Raw genomic sequence first — 12,880 nt, forward strand, 5'->3', positions numbered from 1 at the left:
GGGACCACCCCAGCAGAGGCAGGATTGCCCAGGGAACACTTTGGAGCCTGTGATCCCCCAAACCGGCTGGGGAAAAGAACCTGGTATGGGGGGGCTGGGGGTTTGGATGGGAAGATTGAGCCGAAGGTTGGGAGGAGTGAATGCTGGAGCTGAGGAGTTACAGCCCCCAGGCAGAGCGGGCTTTTGGGAGTTTTTAACAGAGAAATGCATTAAGAAGGGATTTTAGGGACCCAGCAGGCAGTCCTCGGACGGCTTGGAGTCGGGGGAGGCGCGAGGACAGCTATGGGCTGGGAGCTGCCAGGCTCACGACAGTGGCACTGGTGAGATGGGAGCACGGAGACCAAAGAGGCAGCGGCAGCCAGTGGGCAGCTGGAGGGTCCCCCAGACTAACTCCGGGCTGGAGCCAGTGATGTTTGCGAGGAACAGGCCAGCTCTTGACTAGCCCCAGTGACCAGGGCCCCCCGCTCACATCAGCATCCAAACAGCTTCGTCCCTTGGCTTCTGAAGGATGCAGTGGGAAAGCCATGTTGGCTGGCACCCCCCAGCACAGCCTCAATCTCCAGATAAAGACTTCTCCTGAAAGGCCAGCCCCAGGGTCCCGCTCAGGCCACACTTTGGAAACTCACCCCAACATGGCGGCGTTCCACTTTCCTTCCAAGAAGCTTTTCTTACCGAACACTCAAAAGTAAGATGATGTTCTTTCTGCTGTAAAAGCAGAAGAGAGATTTCCTCTGTGTGTGTGTTTGTCCACCCTCTTTGATTTGCTCCTCTTCCCGACAGGTCTGCCTGGAGATAGAGGGGACCCTGGGGACATAGGCGCTCCTGGCCCTGTGGGCATGAAAGGGGTCTCTGGTGACAGAGGAGATGCTGGCTTGGCAGGGGAGCGAGGCCATCCAGGAAGCCCTGGATTTAAAGGAATTGATGGAATGCCTGGGACCCCCGGGCTAAAAGGTAATTGTGTGACTGTGACCAGGAATCACTTTGCGGGGAGGTTGGGTCTGATAAACTCTGACCTGAGACAGCTCTGCTGGGCACCTCTGTGGGCCGCGGGGCTGGCCTCACACGTCTGCAGATTGGAGGCCTTGGGACTCTCCTGACCCAGGAGACAGCAGCCCCAGGACGGCTGGTTAATGCTGCTTAGACGCTGGTGGGACCAACGTGCCTGACAAAGCCAGTTTATGAATTTGCCAAGACAAACTGCTCTTGCCTGGGAAGCATCATCTTACTGTAAATGTGACCGTCTTACTGTAAATGTGACACACACAGGGAGATGTGTGGAGAGGTCCACTCAGGAGCCTGGATTCAGATCCAGAGGTTATTTGGTCATTGGAAACCAAAGCAAAGCAAAGTAGTTGGTTACAGGGATAGGTTTATTTCAGCACAAGCAGGCCAGTCTAGAAGCAGAGCCCTCCAGCCGTGAACATTGCTAGAGACACACAGTTCTGTCCTTCCGTTGCTGGAGACACATGGGTTGGTCTTTCCATTACTGGAGACATATGGGTCTGTCTTTCGGTTGCTGGAGACACCTTGGTCTGTCCTTACGTTGCTGGAGACATTGGTCTGCCTTTCCATGGTCCTGTGTCGCGTTTCCGTGCCAGGTGCAGTGTTGCTGCTGCCTTCCTTTCCAGCGTGCCCCTCTGCCTTTGTGTTGATGGGCCTGTGGGCCAGTGGACCTGCATCACCTTCAGATTTCCCTCCTAGTCTTCCTGCCTGACCTTTGTGTGTTTCCTTGTTGCCAGTGTCTGGTCTGAAGACAGGCTGACTCTGGAATACTGTCTGTTAATAGCAGAGATCAACAGAGAGAGTTGCTCAGAAGATGGTGTCCCCGGAAATCCCTGTTTTAGGTTCAGAATCTTCTTACTTGAGTCACATTGCCAAAACGTTACAGAGACGTGAGATTAAAATGTCCCATGTGTTTTATTCATGTCTAACCCAGCACTTTTCTCTTTTCCTCTGAAGGAGAGAGAGGCTCACCTGGGATGGATGGTTTCCAAGGCATGCCTGGACTCAAAGGGAGACCCGGGTTTCCAGGGAGCAAAGGCGAGGCTGGATTTTTCGGAATACCCGGTCTGAAGGGTCTGGCCGGTGAGCCAGGTTTTAAAGGTATGTCCCTCTCTTAACATCCTCCTAACCCTTTCGTGGTGGCGTGACATTGCCCAGAATGAATTTTTGAAAACCCATGCGTCCAGGAACCCTAAGCTAGATGAAACAAACAAAATGAACTAACAGAAACTCAAAGGCTTTATCCCTGCCTCAACACACTGACCATGTGATAAGGGAACAATCCTAACCAAAGGAAACTCTTGAGAACCAAAATGATGGCATCGCTAAGAACCAAGTATGTCATGAAAACATATTCCACCATGAGTATATTGTGGTAAACATAAAGGGGGGCTGGTGAAAAGCAGGGAACAGATGAGTTCCAAGAGAAGGGAGTGCCATCCGGTGCAGGAGGACACAGCTTTCCAAGTGGAAGCATGTAACACAGTGCCAGAGAGAACACGGGCCACACATGAGGTGGGTTCAAACCCCACGCGGACAGGCATCTCAAGACCCCCCAGGTCAGGCCGCTCGTTCATTGAGTTTATTACTAAGAAGTCACATTTTCGTGACTTCTGTTCAGATGCTTTTGTTCTGAAATAATCACAGTGGTCTCTAAAAACTTAATGACTGAGAGTGAGTGTTGGTGAGGAGGTGGAGAAATGGGAACCTTCATAGGCTGCCGGCAGGAGTGTAAAACGCTGCGGTCAGTGTGCAAAACAGTTTGGCAGTTAATTATAAAACTAAACATAGAGTTACCCAGAAGTTCTACTCCTAGATGAAGATCATTGAAAACATAGGTACAGACAAAAATGGGGACACAAATGCTCATGGCAGCATCCTTCATAGCAGCATCCTTCATAGCAGCCATAATTGGAAACAGCCTGAAAATGCATCGACTGATGAATGGATGAGTAAAATACGGCAGAGCTGTGCAGGGGCACATGCAGTGCTGCAGAAGGATGGGGCTCTCAGACATGGCGCGTGGGCAGGCCTTGAGAACACTGCACCACGTGTCGTCTGACCGCGTGTATATGAGATGTCCACAGTAAGCAAATTTACGGAAATGAAAAGTAGGTTCGCAGTTTCCTAAAGCTGAGGGTTAGGGGAGAATTAGGGAATGGCTGTCAGTGGTTCCAGGGTTTCATTTTCTGGGATAAAGTATTCTCAAGTTAGATAGTGCTGCTCGTGCACAGTTCTGTGAATACACTGCAGTTATGTAACTGTTCTCTTTACTGGAGTGAGTTGTAGGGCATATAAATTATACATCAATAAGCGGGGTTTTTTTTTTGTTTTGAGACGGAGTCTCGCTCTGTCGCCCAGGCTGGAGTGCAGTGGCGCGATCTCGGCTCACTGCAAGCTCCGCCTCCCGGGTTCACGCCATTCTTCTGCCTCAGCCTCCCGTGTAGCTGGGACTACAGGCGCCCGCCACCATGCCCGGCTAATTTTTTCTATTTTTAGTAGAGACGGGGTTTCACTGTGTTAGCCAGGGTGGTCTCCATCTCCTGACCTCGTGATCCACCCGCCTCGGCCTCCCAAAGTGCTGGGATTACAGGCATGAGCCACCGCGCCCGGCCCAATAAGCTGTTTTAGAAAATCTTAATTACTCTCCAGAGTTACAGCTTTTACAGATTTTCAGCAAAATAAAAATTGCAATCTTGGGTGCTCACTTTTGTTAAGATTTTTACTCACACTTGCGTTTTCAAATAGTCTTCATGTTAACAGAGATTTCAGGCTATTTCACGCAAAAAAAAAAAAAAATGGCATTTTAAGATTAAGTAATTTTCAGCTCCACTGTAATCATTTCCTCGAGCCTCCTTGGGGTGAAGTTAACCGTGGAGGTGTCTGTCCCTCCACTGGTGGGCATGCTCTGTGGGGTCAGGACCAATTTATGGTTTTGATCCCATCCGCCTCTAGCCAAGTACTGAATACACAGTAAATGCTTAGAGAATGAAACTCAGTTATTTTCACTCAGCCAGATTTCACTCACTCCTCCAATGAGGATGGATTCCGGGGCATCCCCAGCCTGAACTAGCACAGTTTCCCGCCCCACCTGCAGCTCTGGACCCCTCCCCTCCTGGAATTCCTCAGCTCCTCAGAACGCCCCCAGGACGTCCCTTCTGTGCTTCTCCTCCCTGTGAAGGTGCCTACAGGAGGGCACGGAGCTGGCACCCTCCTCATGGGCCTTCCTACTTGTGACCGAGGTCCATCACAGTCCCGTCGGAGCACACATGGCAAAATGACCCTGTCACAAAACATCCTCTGGAAGCCGCACTGGCTTTGACCGCTCCCTCTGCGTCGCTGGCAGGCGCATCCACCCACTGTGGTGCTGTGTGCTCAGTGACTCCGGCCCCAGGCCCAGGACCCTGGAGCCGCCCCCAACTCCGACTACTCCGATGGACGCAGAAGAGGCTTCTCCGGCGCCCGGTCTCTCTCCGAGGCTTCCCCGCTTGCGGGAGACGCGCAGCCCCCGTGCCTCAGGGACTAGGTCTCCACCTGTGTTCTCCTGCATGGTCTGGAGCCCCCAGAAAATGACAGCACTCTATTCCCTTCCAGGCAGCCGAGGCGACCCTGGGCCCCCAGGACCACCTCCCATCATCCTGCCAGGAATGAAAGACATTAAAGGAGAGAAAGGAGACGAAGGGCCTATGGGACTGAAAGGATACCTGGGCGCAAAAGGTGAGTCTTCTGACCTGCAGTCAGGGGTCCCCTCGTCCCTGCTGCCCCAGCCTGCCCCAGCTCCTGCTGCTCTCCGTCCCCAGAGACGCCCGTGCCCTACACCTGGCTTTCTTCGTGCTTTTCGTCTCTGGGCACCCCGTTTGCCCACAGCCCATGCAGGGTTGTTCTCTGATGCCTGAGTAACCTCGCTTTCCCATCTTAAGATTTGCAGCACTTAGGATAGCAGAATGCATCCAGGCTGCAACATTGAAAACTTCGGGAGGGCAGGTGCTGCGTCCTCACCAGAGTGTTACACACCAGGGTCTTCCCGCAGGTATCCAAGGAATGCCAGGCATCCCAGGACTGTCAGGAATCCCTGGGCTGCCTGGGAGGCCCGGCCACATCAAAGGAGTCAAGGGAGACATCGGAGCCCCGGGCATCCCTGGTTTGCCAGGATTCCCTGGGGTGGCTGGCCCCCCTGGAATTACAGGGTTCCCAGGATTCATAGGAAGCCGGGTGAGTGGAACTCCCCTTGTTCTGTGAGCTCCTCTCCCCTTTGCTTGTTAATGAACATGCTTTGGTCTGGCATTTGCTAGGGTGAGAGTGTCAGCGGCAGGTTCAGGGCAGCCTCAGGCTTGGCGCGGTCCACACAGCCCTGTAAGGAGCTGCTGCACGTGGACACTGTGCGGATGTGGTGTGAGGCCACCCAGCTGCTGTGGCCCTTCTGTGGGCTTGTGCTGGGTGAAGCATGTTGTCTGCATTTTTATGGGGTCCTTGAGAGAAGAAAACTTGAATTTTCAGGGATCGGAGCTCTGAAATTGAGCACATCAGTGACACCAGGCCTGAGAGCCCATGGCTGAATCACAGTGTAGACCTGGGGCCGGGCAGCCTGGCTTCCCATCCGGGCCGCCATCCACTCAGCCTTTGTTCAGCAGATGTCTGTTGAGCACTTGACGTGGGCCAGACACCCTGTTGTGATGGTGACAATGATGGCCCTGACCCTGGGCAGGGCTCTCTTCTCCACACCTTCTCCCTCAGCTGCGGAATGAAGGTGGTAGCTACCTTGCAGTTTTCTTGAGTGCTGTATAAACAGTGTATATAACATAGCATAGCGTGGCTCCCCATAGATTGCATTTCCTAGAATTCCATTTCTAGCCTCTTTCATGTAAGGATAGTGTACTCTCACAGTCCCCAGCCCGCAGCTGGCGTTCCCAGGGGGATGGGCACATTTGGAGCAGATCAGAAGGTCTGGGCCCCTTGGTGTGAACCCTTAGTGGCAGGCCAGGGCCTGCCTGTGTGTCTGGCCCACCTTGGTGTACAGAATTCTTCAGGGGTCTTCCTCCCCTCACTCCCAAAATCTGCAGCCGAGAGGATCTTCTAGACAGTCTGTGTGTGCTATTCAGGTCACTTTAAAAAAGAAAGATGCCAGCCAGTTGTGGTGGCTCTTGCCTATAATCCCAGCACTTTGGAAAGCCAAGGCAGGCAGATCACTTGAGATCAGGAGGTCGAGACTACCCTGGCCAACATGATGAAACCCCGTCTCTACCAAAAATATAAAAAATTAGCTGGATTTGGTGGTGCACACTCATAATCCCAGCTACTAGGGAGGCCGAGGCCGAAGAATCGCTGGAACCCAGGAAGCGGAGGTTGCAGTGAGCCGAGACTGCGCCATTGCACTCCAGCTTGGGTGACAAAGCAAGACTCAATCTCAAAAAAAAAAAAAAAAAAAAAAGATGCCTGTGTCTACCAAAGACACCTCCAACAACGTCCAAAGGACCTTTATTCATAACAGCTCGAAACTAGAAAACAGCCCAAATGTCCACCAACAGGGAAAAGAATAAATGAACATGGTATATTCTGACCAGACACAGCATTATCTGTGCATTTTATCTCCATACGCAGCAATAAATGAGAATTCTTGGTAAAATCCAACAACCTAACTTCATTTCAAAACTTTATGTTGAACAAAATAAACCAGAAACAGCAAAGGACACATGATTCAGTTTCGTTGATGTGCAGTTCAAGAACTGACAAGGCTGTTTGATGGGGTATTGGGAGCACGGCAGCTTTAGGTGGGGTTATCATAGAGTACTGACAGTGTTCTGTGTCTTTCAGTGACACACGGTTCACATGCACTGAGCTGTGCATTTAACATGAGTGGACATTACTGTATTTAAGTTATGCCTCAGAAAAGTAAACTTTGAGAAAGAAGAATAGAGCATTATCTAAACAAAGGTACCTGTGGATACCCTCCGCCTTCCTCCAACAAAGGAGCTTTTTTTTTTTTTTTTTTGAGACAGTCTCACTCTGTCACTTAGACTGGAGTGCAATGGCATGATCTCGGCTCACTGCAACCACTGCCTCCTGGTTCAAGCGATTCTCCTGCCACAGCCTCCCAAGTAGCTGGAATTACAGGCATGCACCACCACGCCCAGCTAATTTTGTATTTTTAATAGAGACAGGGTTTCATCATGTTGGCCGGGCTGGTCTTGAACTCCTGACCTCAGGCAGTCCACCTGCCTCGGCCTCCCAAAGTGCTGGGATTCTAGGCTTGCGCCAGCGTGCCCAGCCTGGCTATGTTAATACTGCAGTGACTCATGTTAGGCCATGCTGGGGCATTGATGCTGTAGTACTGAAGTCCCGTGGCACCAGGGCAGACCAGAATTCTCATGCTCCCTCTGGAGAGGAAAACTAGGGCTTCTAGGAAGCCACCAAGCACCCCAGGCATCTTCCCAACCTCCTCACCAGCCACCTACGTCCTTCTGGAGGAGTCTCCCTCTGTGCACAGATGGAAGCGCACAGCCCCATGTCTCTGTTACAATCTAGGGAGCAAGTTCTGCAGTCTGGCCGCCCACATGGAAATCCCAGTTCTGCCACTTGCTGGCTGAGTGACCTTAAACAAAACCTGTCTGTGCTTCAGTTCCCTTGCCTGTCGCTGGGAAGTAACGGTGCCCACCTGGCAGGGTTTTCATGAGGCGTGAATACGCCGTTGAGATGGGGTCCACCATGTGTGCGCGGGAAGGCATGGCACAGCGAGCATGTGGTCAGAGTCACCGCCGCTGCTGACATCACCACACCGTCGTGATCGAGACCTGGGCTCTTAATTATGATGCAGTTGCCAAGCTTGTTTCATTTGATCACTTCACAGTTCCATAAGAACAGCAAGGCCAGGCACAGTGGCTCAGTCCTGTAATCCCAGCACTTTGGAAGGCAGAGGAGGGAGAATCACTTGAACCCAGGAATTCAAGCCCAGCCTGGGCAACATAGCAAGACCCCATCTCTACTAAAAATTTAAAAAATATTAGTCAGGCTTGGTGGCTCACACCTGTAATCCCAGCTGCACAGGAGGCTGAGACGGAAGGATGGCTTGAGTCCAGGAAATCAGGGCAGCACTGAGCTATGATTGTGCTTCTGCACTCCAGCCTGGGTGACAGAGTGATATCCTGTCTCAAAGAAAAAAATAAATAAACAAAAAGAACAGCTAAGCAAACCACCTATGATACACACTGAAAAACTCAAGTTTTCTGCAAAATGACGAGATCACACACCTTGAGTATAGTTGTTAGCATACTGGGTAGTTAAACAAGTGAGCTAACTTCAGAGTGACAGCTGACTTCACTAACAGCCTTCTACGATGGTTCGTGTCTGTCCTTAGGGTGACAAAGGCGCCCCGGGGAGAGCAGGCCTGTATGGCGAGATCGGCCCGACCGGTGATTTCGGTGAGTGTTGCCCGTCCAGTGAAAACAGGGAGTCCACGATTCAGAGCTCTCTGAGCACGTGAGCCAGTATCAGACCTGCAAGTGCTGTTAGGTATTTTAAAGCAAATTATTCTTGTTAGGAATATAACAAAATAGAAGTTGGAAAACTCACGGCCTCCCGGTGGAAAGTCCTGTTCTTAGCCATCTTTTTTGCATTTAACAGGTGACATTGGGGACACTATAAATTTACCAGGAAGACCAGGCCTGAAGGGGGAGCAGGGCACCGCTGGAATCCCAGGTACACGAGTTATTTTCCGTGTCTTCATCTTCAACAGCAGCCCTGAGCCTTCGTCTAGGAGCCCGACTTGCCAAACAGATCAAATTTGGTAACAACCAGAAAGCACTTGATAGGGAATGAGGTTTTCAAGCCCAATGTGCAAGAAAGACCGTCAGTTTTAATTAAGTTAAATCTGAAGGCAAAATCAAGACGCCTTTCTCTCTCTGTGTGTCTCTCGTTGATACTGAAAATAGCCAGAATGGACACTCGGTGAATGAGAGTCACTGCAGCCCGTAAAGTGTAACTGGTGAAAATCCAACTAGCACCCTGGCTCCCGGAACACCTGAGGGGGTGCAGCAGGTGGTCGCTGAGCCGAGCTTCTCAGAAACAGCAAAGGGTCCAGGAAAGGGGGAGTGGCAGTCAGGCCATCGCTTAAGAGAGTTACGGAGGCAGGTGACCAGCCCGAGCGAGCTGGGAGGGGCTGGGATGGCACAGTGGCTCCCTTCCCTTCTGCGCATCACTGAGGTTCCACTCCTAAATTCCTGCCTGCAGTGACGTCTCAAGGGGCCTGTGATAGTTTTCTTCTTTCTGGGGATTTTCGTTTGGGGGGACCCCACGCTGCTCAAGTTGCTGGAGCCCCAGGTGTTTGCAGGGCTGGCCCTGGTGGGAGAAAAGGAGTCTGTCCACGGTTGACCAGTGGGGAGACTGCTGGGCTAGTTCTTTGTCTAGAAATTGCTCTGGAATGCAAAGATGTGTTCGGTTGAGCACAGGATCACAGAACTGCCGCTGGGAAATAGGCGCCCCTGTTTACCAGCCCTCCCGGGCTCCTTTGTTATCTGTGACCTGGGCTCCCAGTGGCTTCCTCCTGAGTGACTGGGGAGCTCTGTGCTGCTAAGCCATCCAACGCTTGGCTGGCTGCGTCTCCCACCCTAGGCCATCGCTCTGGCCATTTGGTTTATAAAGACAGAAACGTGGACCATCATTACCATGCGTCTCTAATGATGCCTTCACATGTTCAACTGAAAATGTGTCAGGGAAGAGACACTACCCCCACCCAAGAATTATTTTTGGTGTTACCCTTTGAACATTTTGGTTTTTGTTAGACTCTGGGGCCAGAAAGGCTTTAGAGTGGAGCCTCCCCTGTGTCCATCACCAGGAGACAGCATCTCAGAGCTGCGGTCCCACAGTGGAAGCGTGGGGCCAGCTGTGCCCATCGTCCCTGGGGGTGTCCTGTTTTCCCTAAGACAGTGAGGGGTGCATGGGTGCTGCCTTGAAGGCTGGCTAGTGCAGGCTCAGAGGGAGGAACTAGGTTAAAAATCAGCTGAGGAAGGAGCACGGTTAGATGCCTCTCTCCATTCCTGGAGGAGCAGCAGTGTGGTTCTGTACATACTAGAGCTGGGGTTCCCTGGAGCCCACAGGGGTGCGGTGTCTGTTCCAACAGCATGTCTGTGGTTGCAGGTCTGAAGGGATTCTTTGGAGAGAAGGGAACAGAAGGTGACATCGGCTTCCCTGGGATAACAGGCGTGACTGGAGTCCAAGGCCCTCCTGGGCTTAAAGGACAAACAGGTAAAATCTCCCACAGCCACACAGCCTTCCTCAGGCGGGCCCTCCAGAGACCCCAGAACAAAGGCGGCCAATGTTGTCAATTTCCTCCAATCACACCCAACCCTGGAAACTCACTCATGCCTGCTGCCCGCTTAGGAGCCTTCCTCAGGGCTGACAGCGTGGAGAGAAACAACCGCCTGGGCTGGGGGGAGACCTGAGAACTGGAGAGAAGCATGGGGGTGAATGAGAAGTGCCTTTTCGGCCGAGCCTCTGTTTATCATATAGAAGCCGACAGTTTGTAAGGGATCCCTTTGCTTGCGTTGAATACGCAGAACCCCCTAAGAACATCCTCGGTTAGAGGAGAGCGGACAGTGGGCTGGCTTCCCACGGTGTTGCTGCTGCTCCTGGCTGTGTTTACTCAGCACCGGGGAACGCCAGGAGGCTCATATCTCTAGGCTCTGCCTCGGGGTCCTCTCCAGACGTCTATTTGGATAATAGGGCGAGAATTAAAACGACACGCTATTTTCTCTCTGGCAAGGCTGAGCAAATCCTACTGAATTTGTTTGTGGGGTCTAAGACCACCTGCATCCCCAGCTTGAGGGACAGGTCTAATCTCTCCTCCAACTGGCACCGCAGCCTTTCCAGCCCTCAGCCCCTCCCAGAGCAGCTGCCCCTTCTGCCAGGACCTCACCAGGCAGTGCCCAAGGTGTCCTGTGTGCTCAGACTTACTGCTGTGTTCACTCCCAGGCTTTCCAGGGCTAACTGGGCCTCCAGGGTCACAGGGAGAGCCGGGGCGGATTGGACTGCCTGGTGGCAAAGGAGATGATGGCTGGCCGGGAATTGCAGGCTTACCAGGTAAGGCCACGCAAAACACACGGTCACCCAGACCCAGAGTCGTGAGCTGTGCAGGAGGCACCGCTGAGCAGGCCAGCCTCTCGCAGGGTGACTTCGAAGGCCCATGTGAGAGCAAAGGCAGGTTTGCTGTGGCTTGCGGTGGTCTGCACCAACATAGCAGCACAGGGTATGCTGGTGCCCCCAGCGACTGGGAATCAAGCCAGACGCATAAATCTGCCCAGGACTTCACCTCCCAGAAGGATGAATGAAAGCCTCCCAGAGAGGCTTCAGGGTCCACTTGTCATCGCCACACAGGGATGCACAGCAAGATCAGGGTGCAGGAGCAGCCTCAGTGTCCCACTGTGCCGCACAGGCCGCCCCGGGGCCCCCTTACAGCCCCCTTGCAACCCCGAGATGGGCCACCCTGCCATGCTTACTGCCCACGTCACAGAAGGAATTGCCACCCGTTTGCTGTGTCCTGCTTTAGAAATATTTACCCTCAGAAATCCAGAGGGAATGGAAATGACACCGGGCTATTTGTTCCAAGCAGCTTTTACAAACCAAACATACAACAGTGGCCAGGCGTCAAGAAGAGGTATGGGACATGTCACCCCTCCCCAGGCCCCTTCTGGCCTAGTGAGTCTGTTAAAAAGATTCCATGAAGACAGTGTCCCAGTTCAGTGGTTTTCCTAGGTAACATAAGAGTAGTTAGTTTACATGTCGTGTAAGTTGAGCATATGGCTTAGCTGCTTCCTATTTGTGGGGCTTTAGCAGGATTGTATGGGTGACGGTACCAGGTGACAGTTTCAGAGCCAACAGAACACATCTGAGTTATCTTGAGGGTTTCTCCCACCCGGAACTCCCTGTGCCATCCTACACGTGAAATAACAATGAGTGACACCCTCACAGGTTTTCCGGGACTCCGTGGGATCCGCGGCTTACACGGCTTGCCAGGCACCAAAGGCTTTCCAGGATCCCCAGGTACTCTGTGCTGAGTCTGCCCTCCAGACTTCAGGGAAAGGAGGGTCTCAGAGAGCTGGGTGGGCTTCCTGAAGTGCTATGTGATGGGCCCTGAGAGGCGGGTCCGGGCCCTGTGGTCCTGTACGCTGCTAAGATGTGATCCCTAAGAATCGGTTTCTCAAGCCAGTTGCTGTGTTGAATGGACCCATCAGGCTTTTAGACAGAAAGAGAAATAGAGTCCTTGCTTTTCCAGCAGCACTGTGTGGAGGGTGGGACGCACCTGCACCCCTCAGGCGTCCAGAGTATTCGCTCTGCCCAGTGTGTGTCTGTGATCTTTCATTTCATTGGCATAAGAAAGCCCGCGGTCTCCACCTACCCCGGGGCAGTTCTGATGCTGGAGACAGTGATAGTGCTGAGTCTGTGGGCACCCACAGGCTGGGAGCCAAAAACAACCGAAATGGGTTTCCTCCTAGTTCTGGAGGCCAGAGGCCAGAGGCCAGAGGCTGGAGGCTGGGATCGCATGCCTGCGTGGTCGGGTTCTGGGAGGACCACGTCCTGGCTGCTCATTGTGTCCTCACAGGAGAGAGCACCCGCTCTCCCCTGTCACTTCTTATAAGGGCAGTAACCCCATCTTGGGGCCCCACCCTCATGACCTTACGGCGTAACCCTAATTACCTCCCAAAGGCCCCCCCTTCAAATGCCATCACACTGGAGTTAGGGCTTCCACTTATGAACTTTGGGGCTGGGGAGAATGACACCATCAGTCCACAGCAATGGCGAACCAAGGGCTTCTTACTCCACAGGAAAAAGAAACTGACACCTTTCATAGCATTTTCTGGCTTATTTTATAAACTATTGTAGCACATTT

General features: G+C 52.5%; 1 protein-coding gene across 2 annotated transcripts in view; it reads left to right on the forward strand.

Moving 5' to 3' along the window:
• Positions 1–12,880, forward strand: part of COL4A2 (collagen type IV alpha 2 chain) — a 201,558-nt gene that overhangs the window by 170,025 nt on the left and 18,653 nt on the right. For both annotated transcript variants that reach the window (XM_015121443.3, XM_015121444.3), the window contains exons 31-39: positions 781–951; positions 1,960–2,103; positions 4,597–4,719; positions 5,033–5,214; positions 8,354–8,417; positions 8,620–8,694; positions 10,132–10,239; positions 10,966–11,073; positions 11,962–12,033. In XM_015121443.3, coding sequence (XP_014976929.3) covers positions 781–951; positions 1,960–2,103; positions 4,597–4,719; positions 5,033–5,214; positions 8,354–8,417; positions 8,620–8,694; positions 10,132–10,239; positions 10,966–11,073; positions 11,962–12,033 — 1,047 coding nt within the window. The remainder of the gene's footprint in view (positions 1–780; positions 952–1,959; positions 2,104–4,596; positions 4,720–5,032; positions 5,215–8,353; positions 8,418–8,619; positions 8,695–10,131; positions 10,240–10,965; positions 11,074–11,961; positions 12,034–12,880) is intronic.

This window comes from Macaca mulatta, chromosome 17, assembly GCF_049350105.2.
Source record: "Macaca mulatta isolate MMU2019108-1 chromosome 17, T2T-MMU8v2.0, whole genome shotgun sequence".
Taxonomy (NCBI): domain Eukaryota; kingdom Metazoa; phylum Chordata; class Mammalia; order Primates; family Cercopithecidae; genus Macaca; species Macaca mulatta.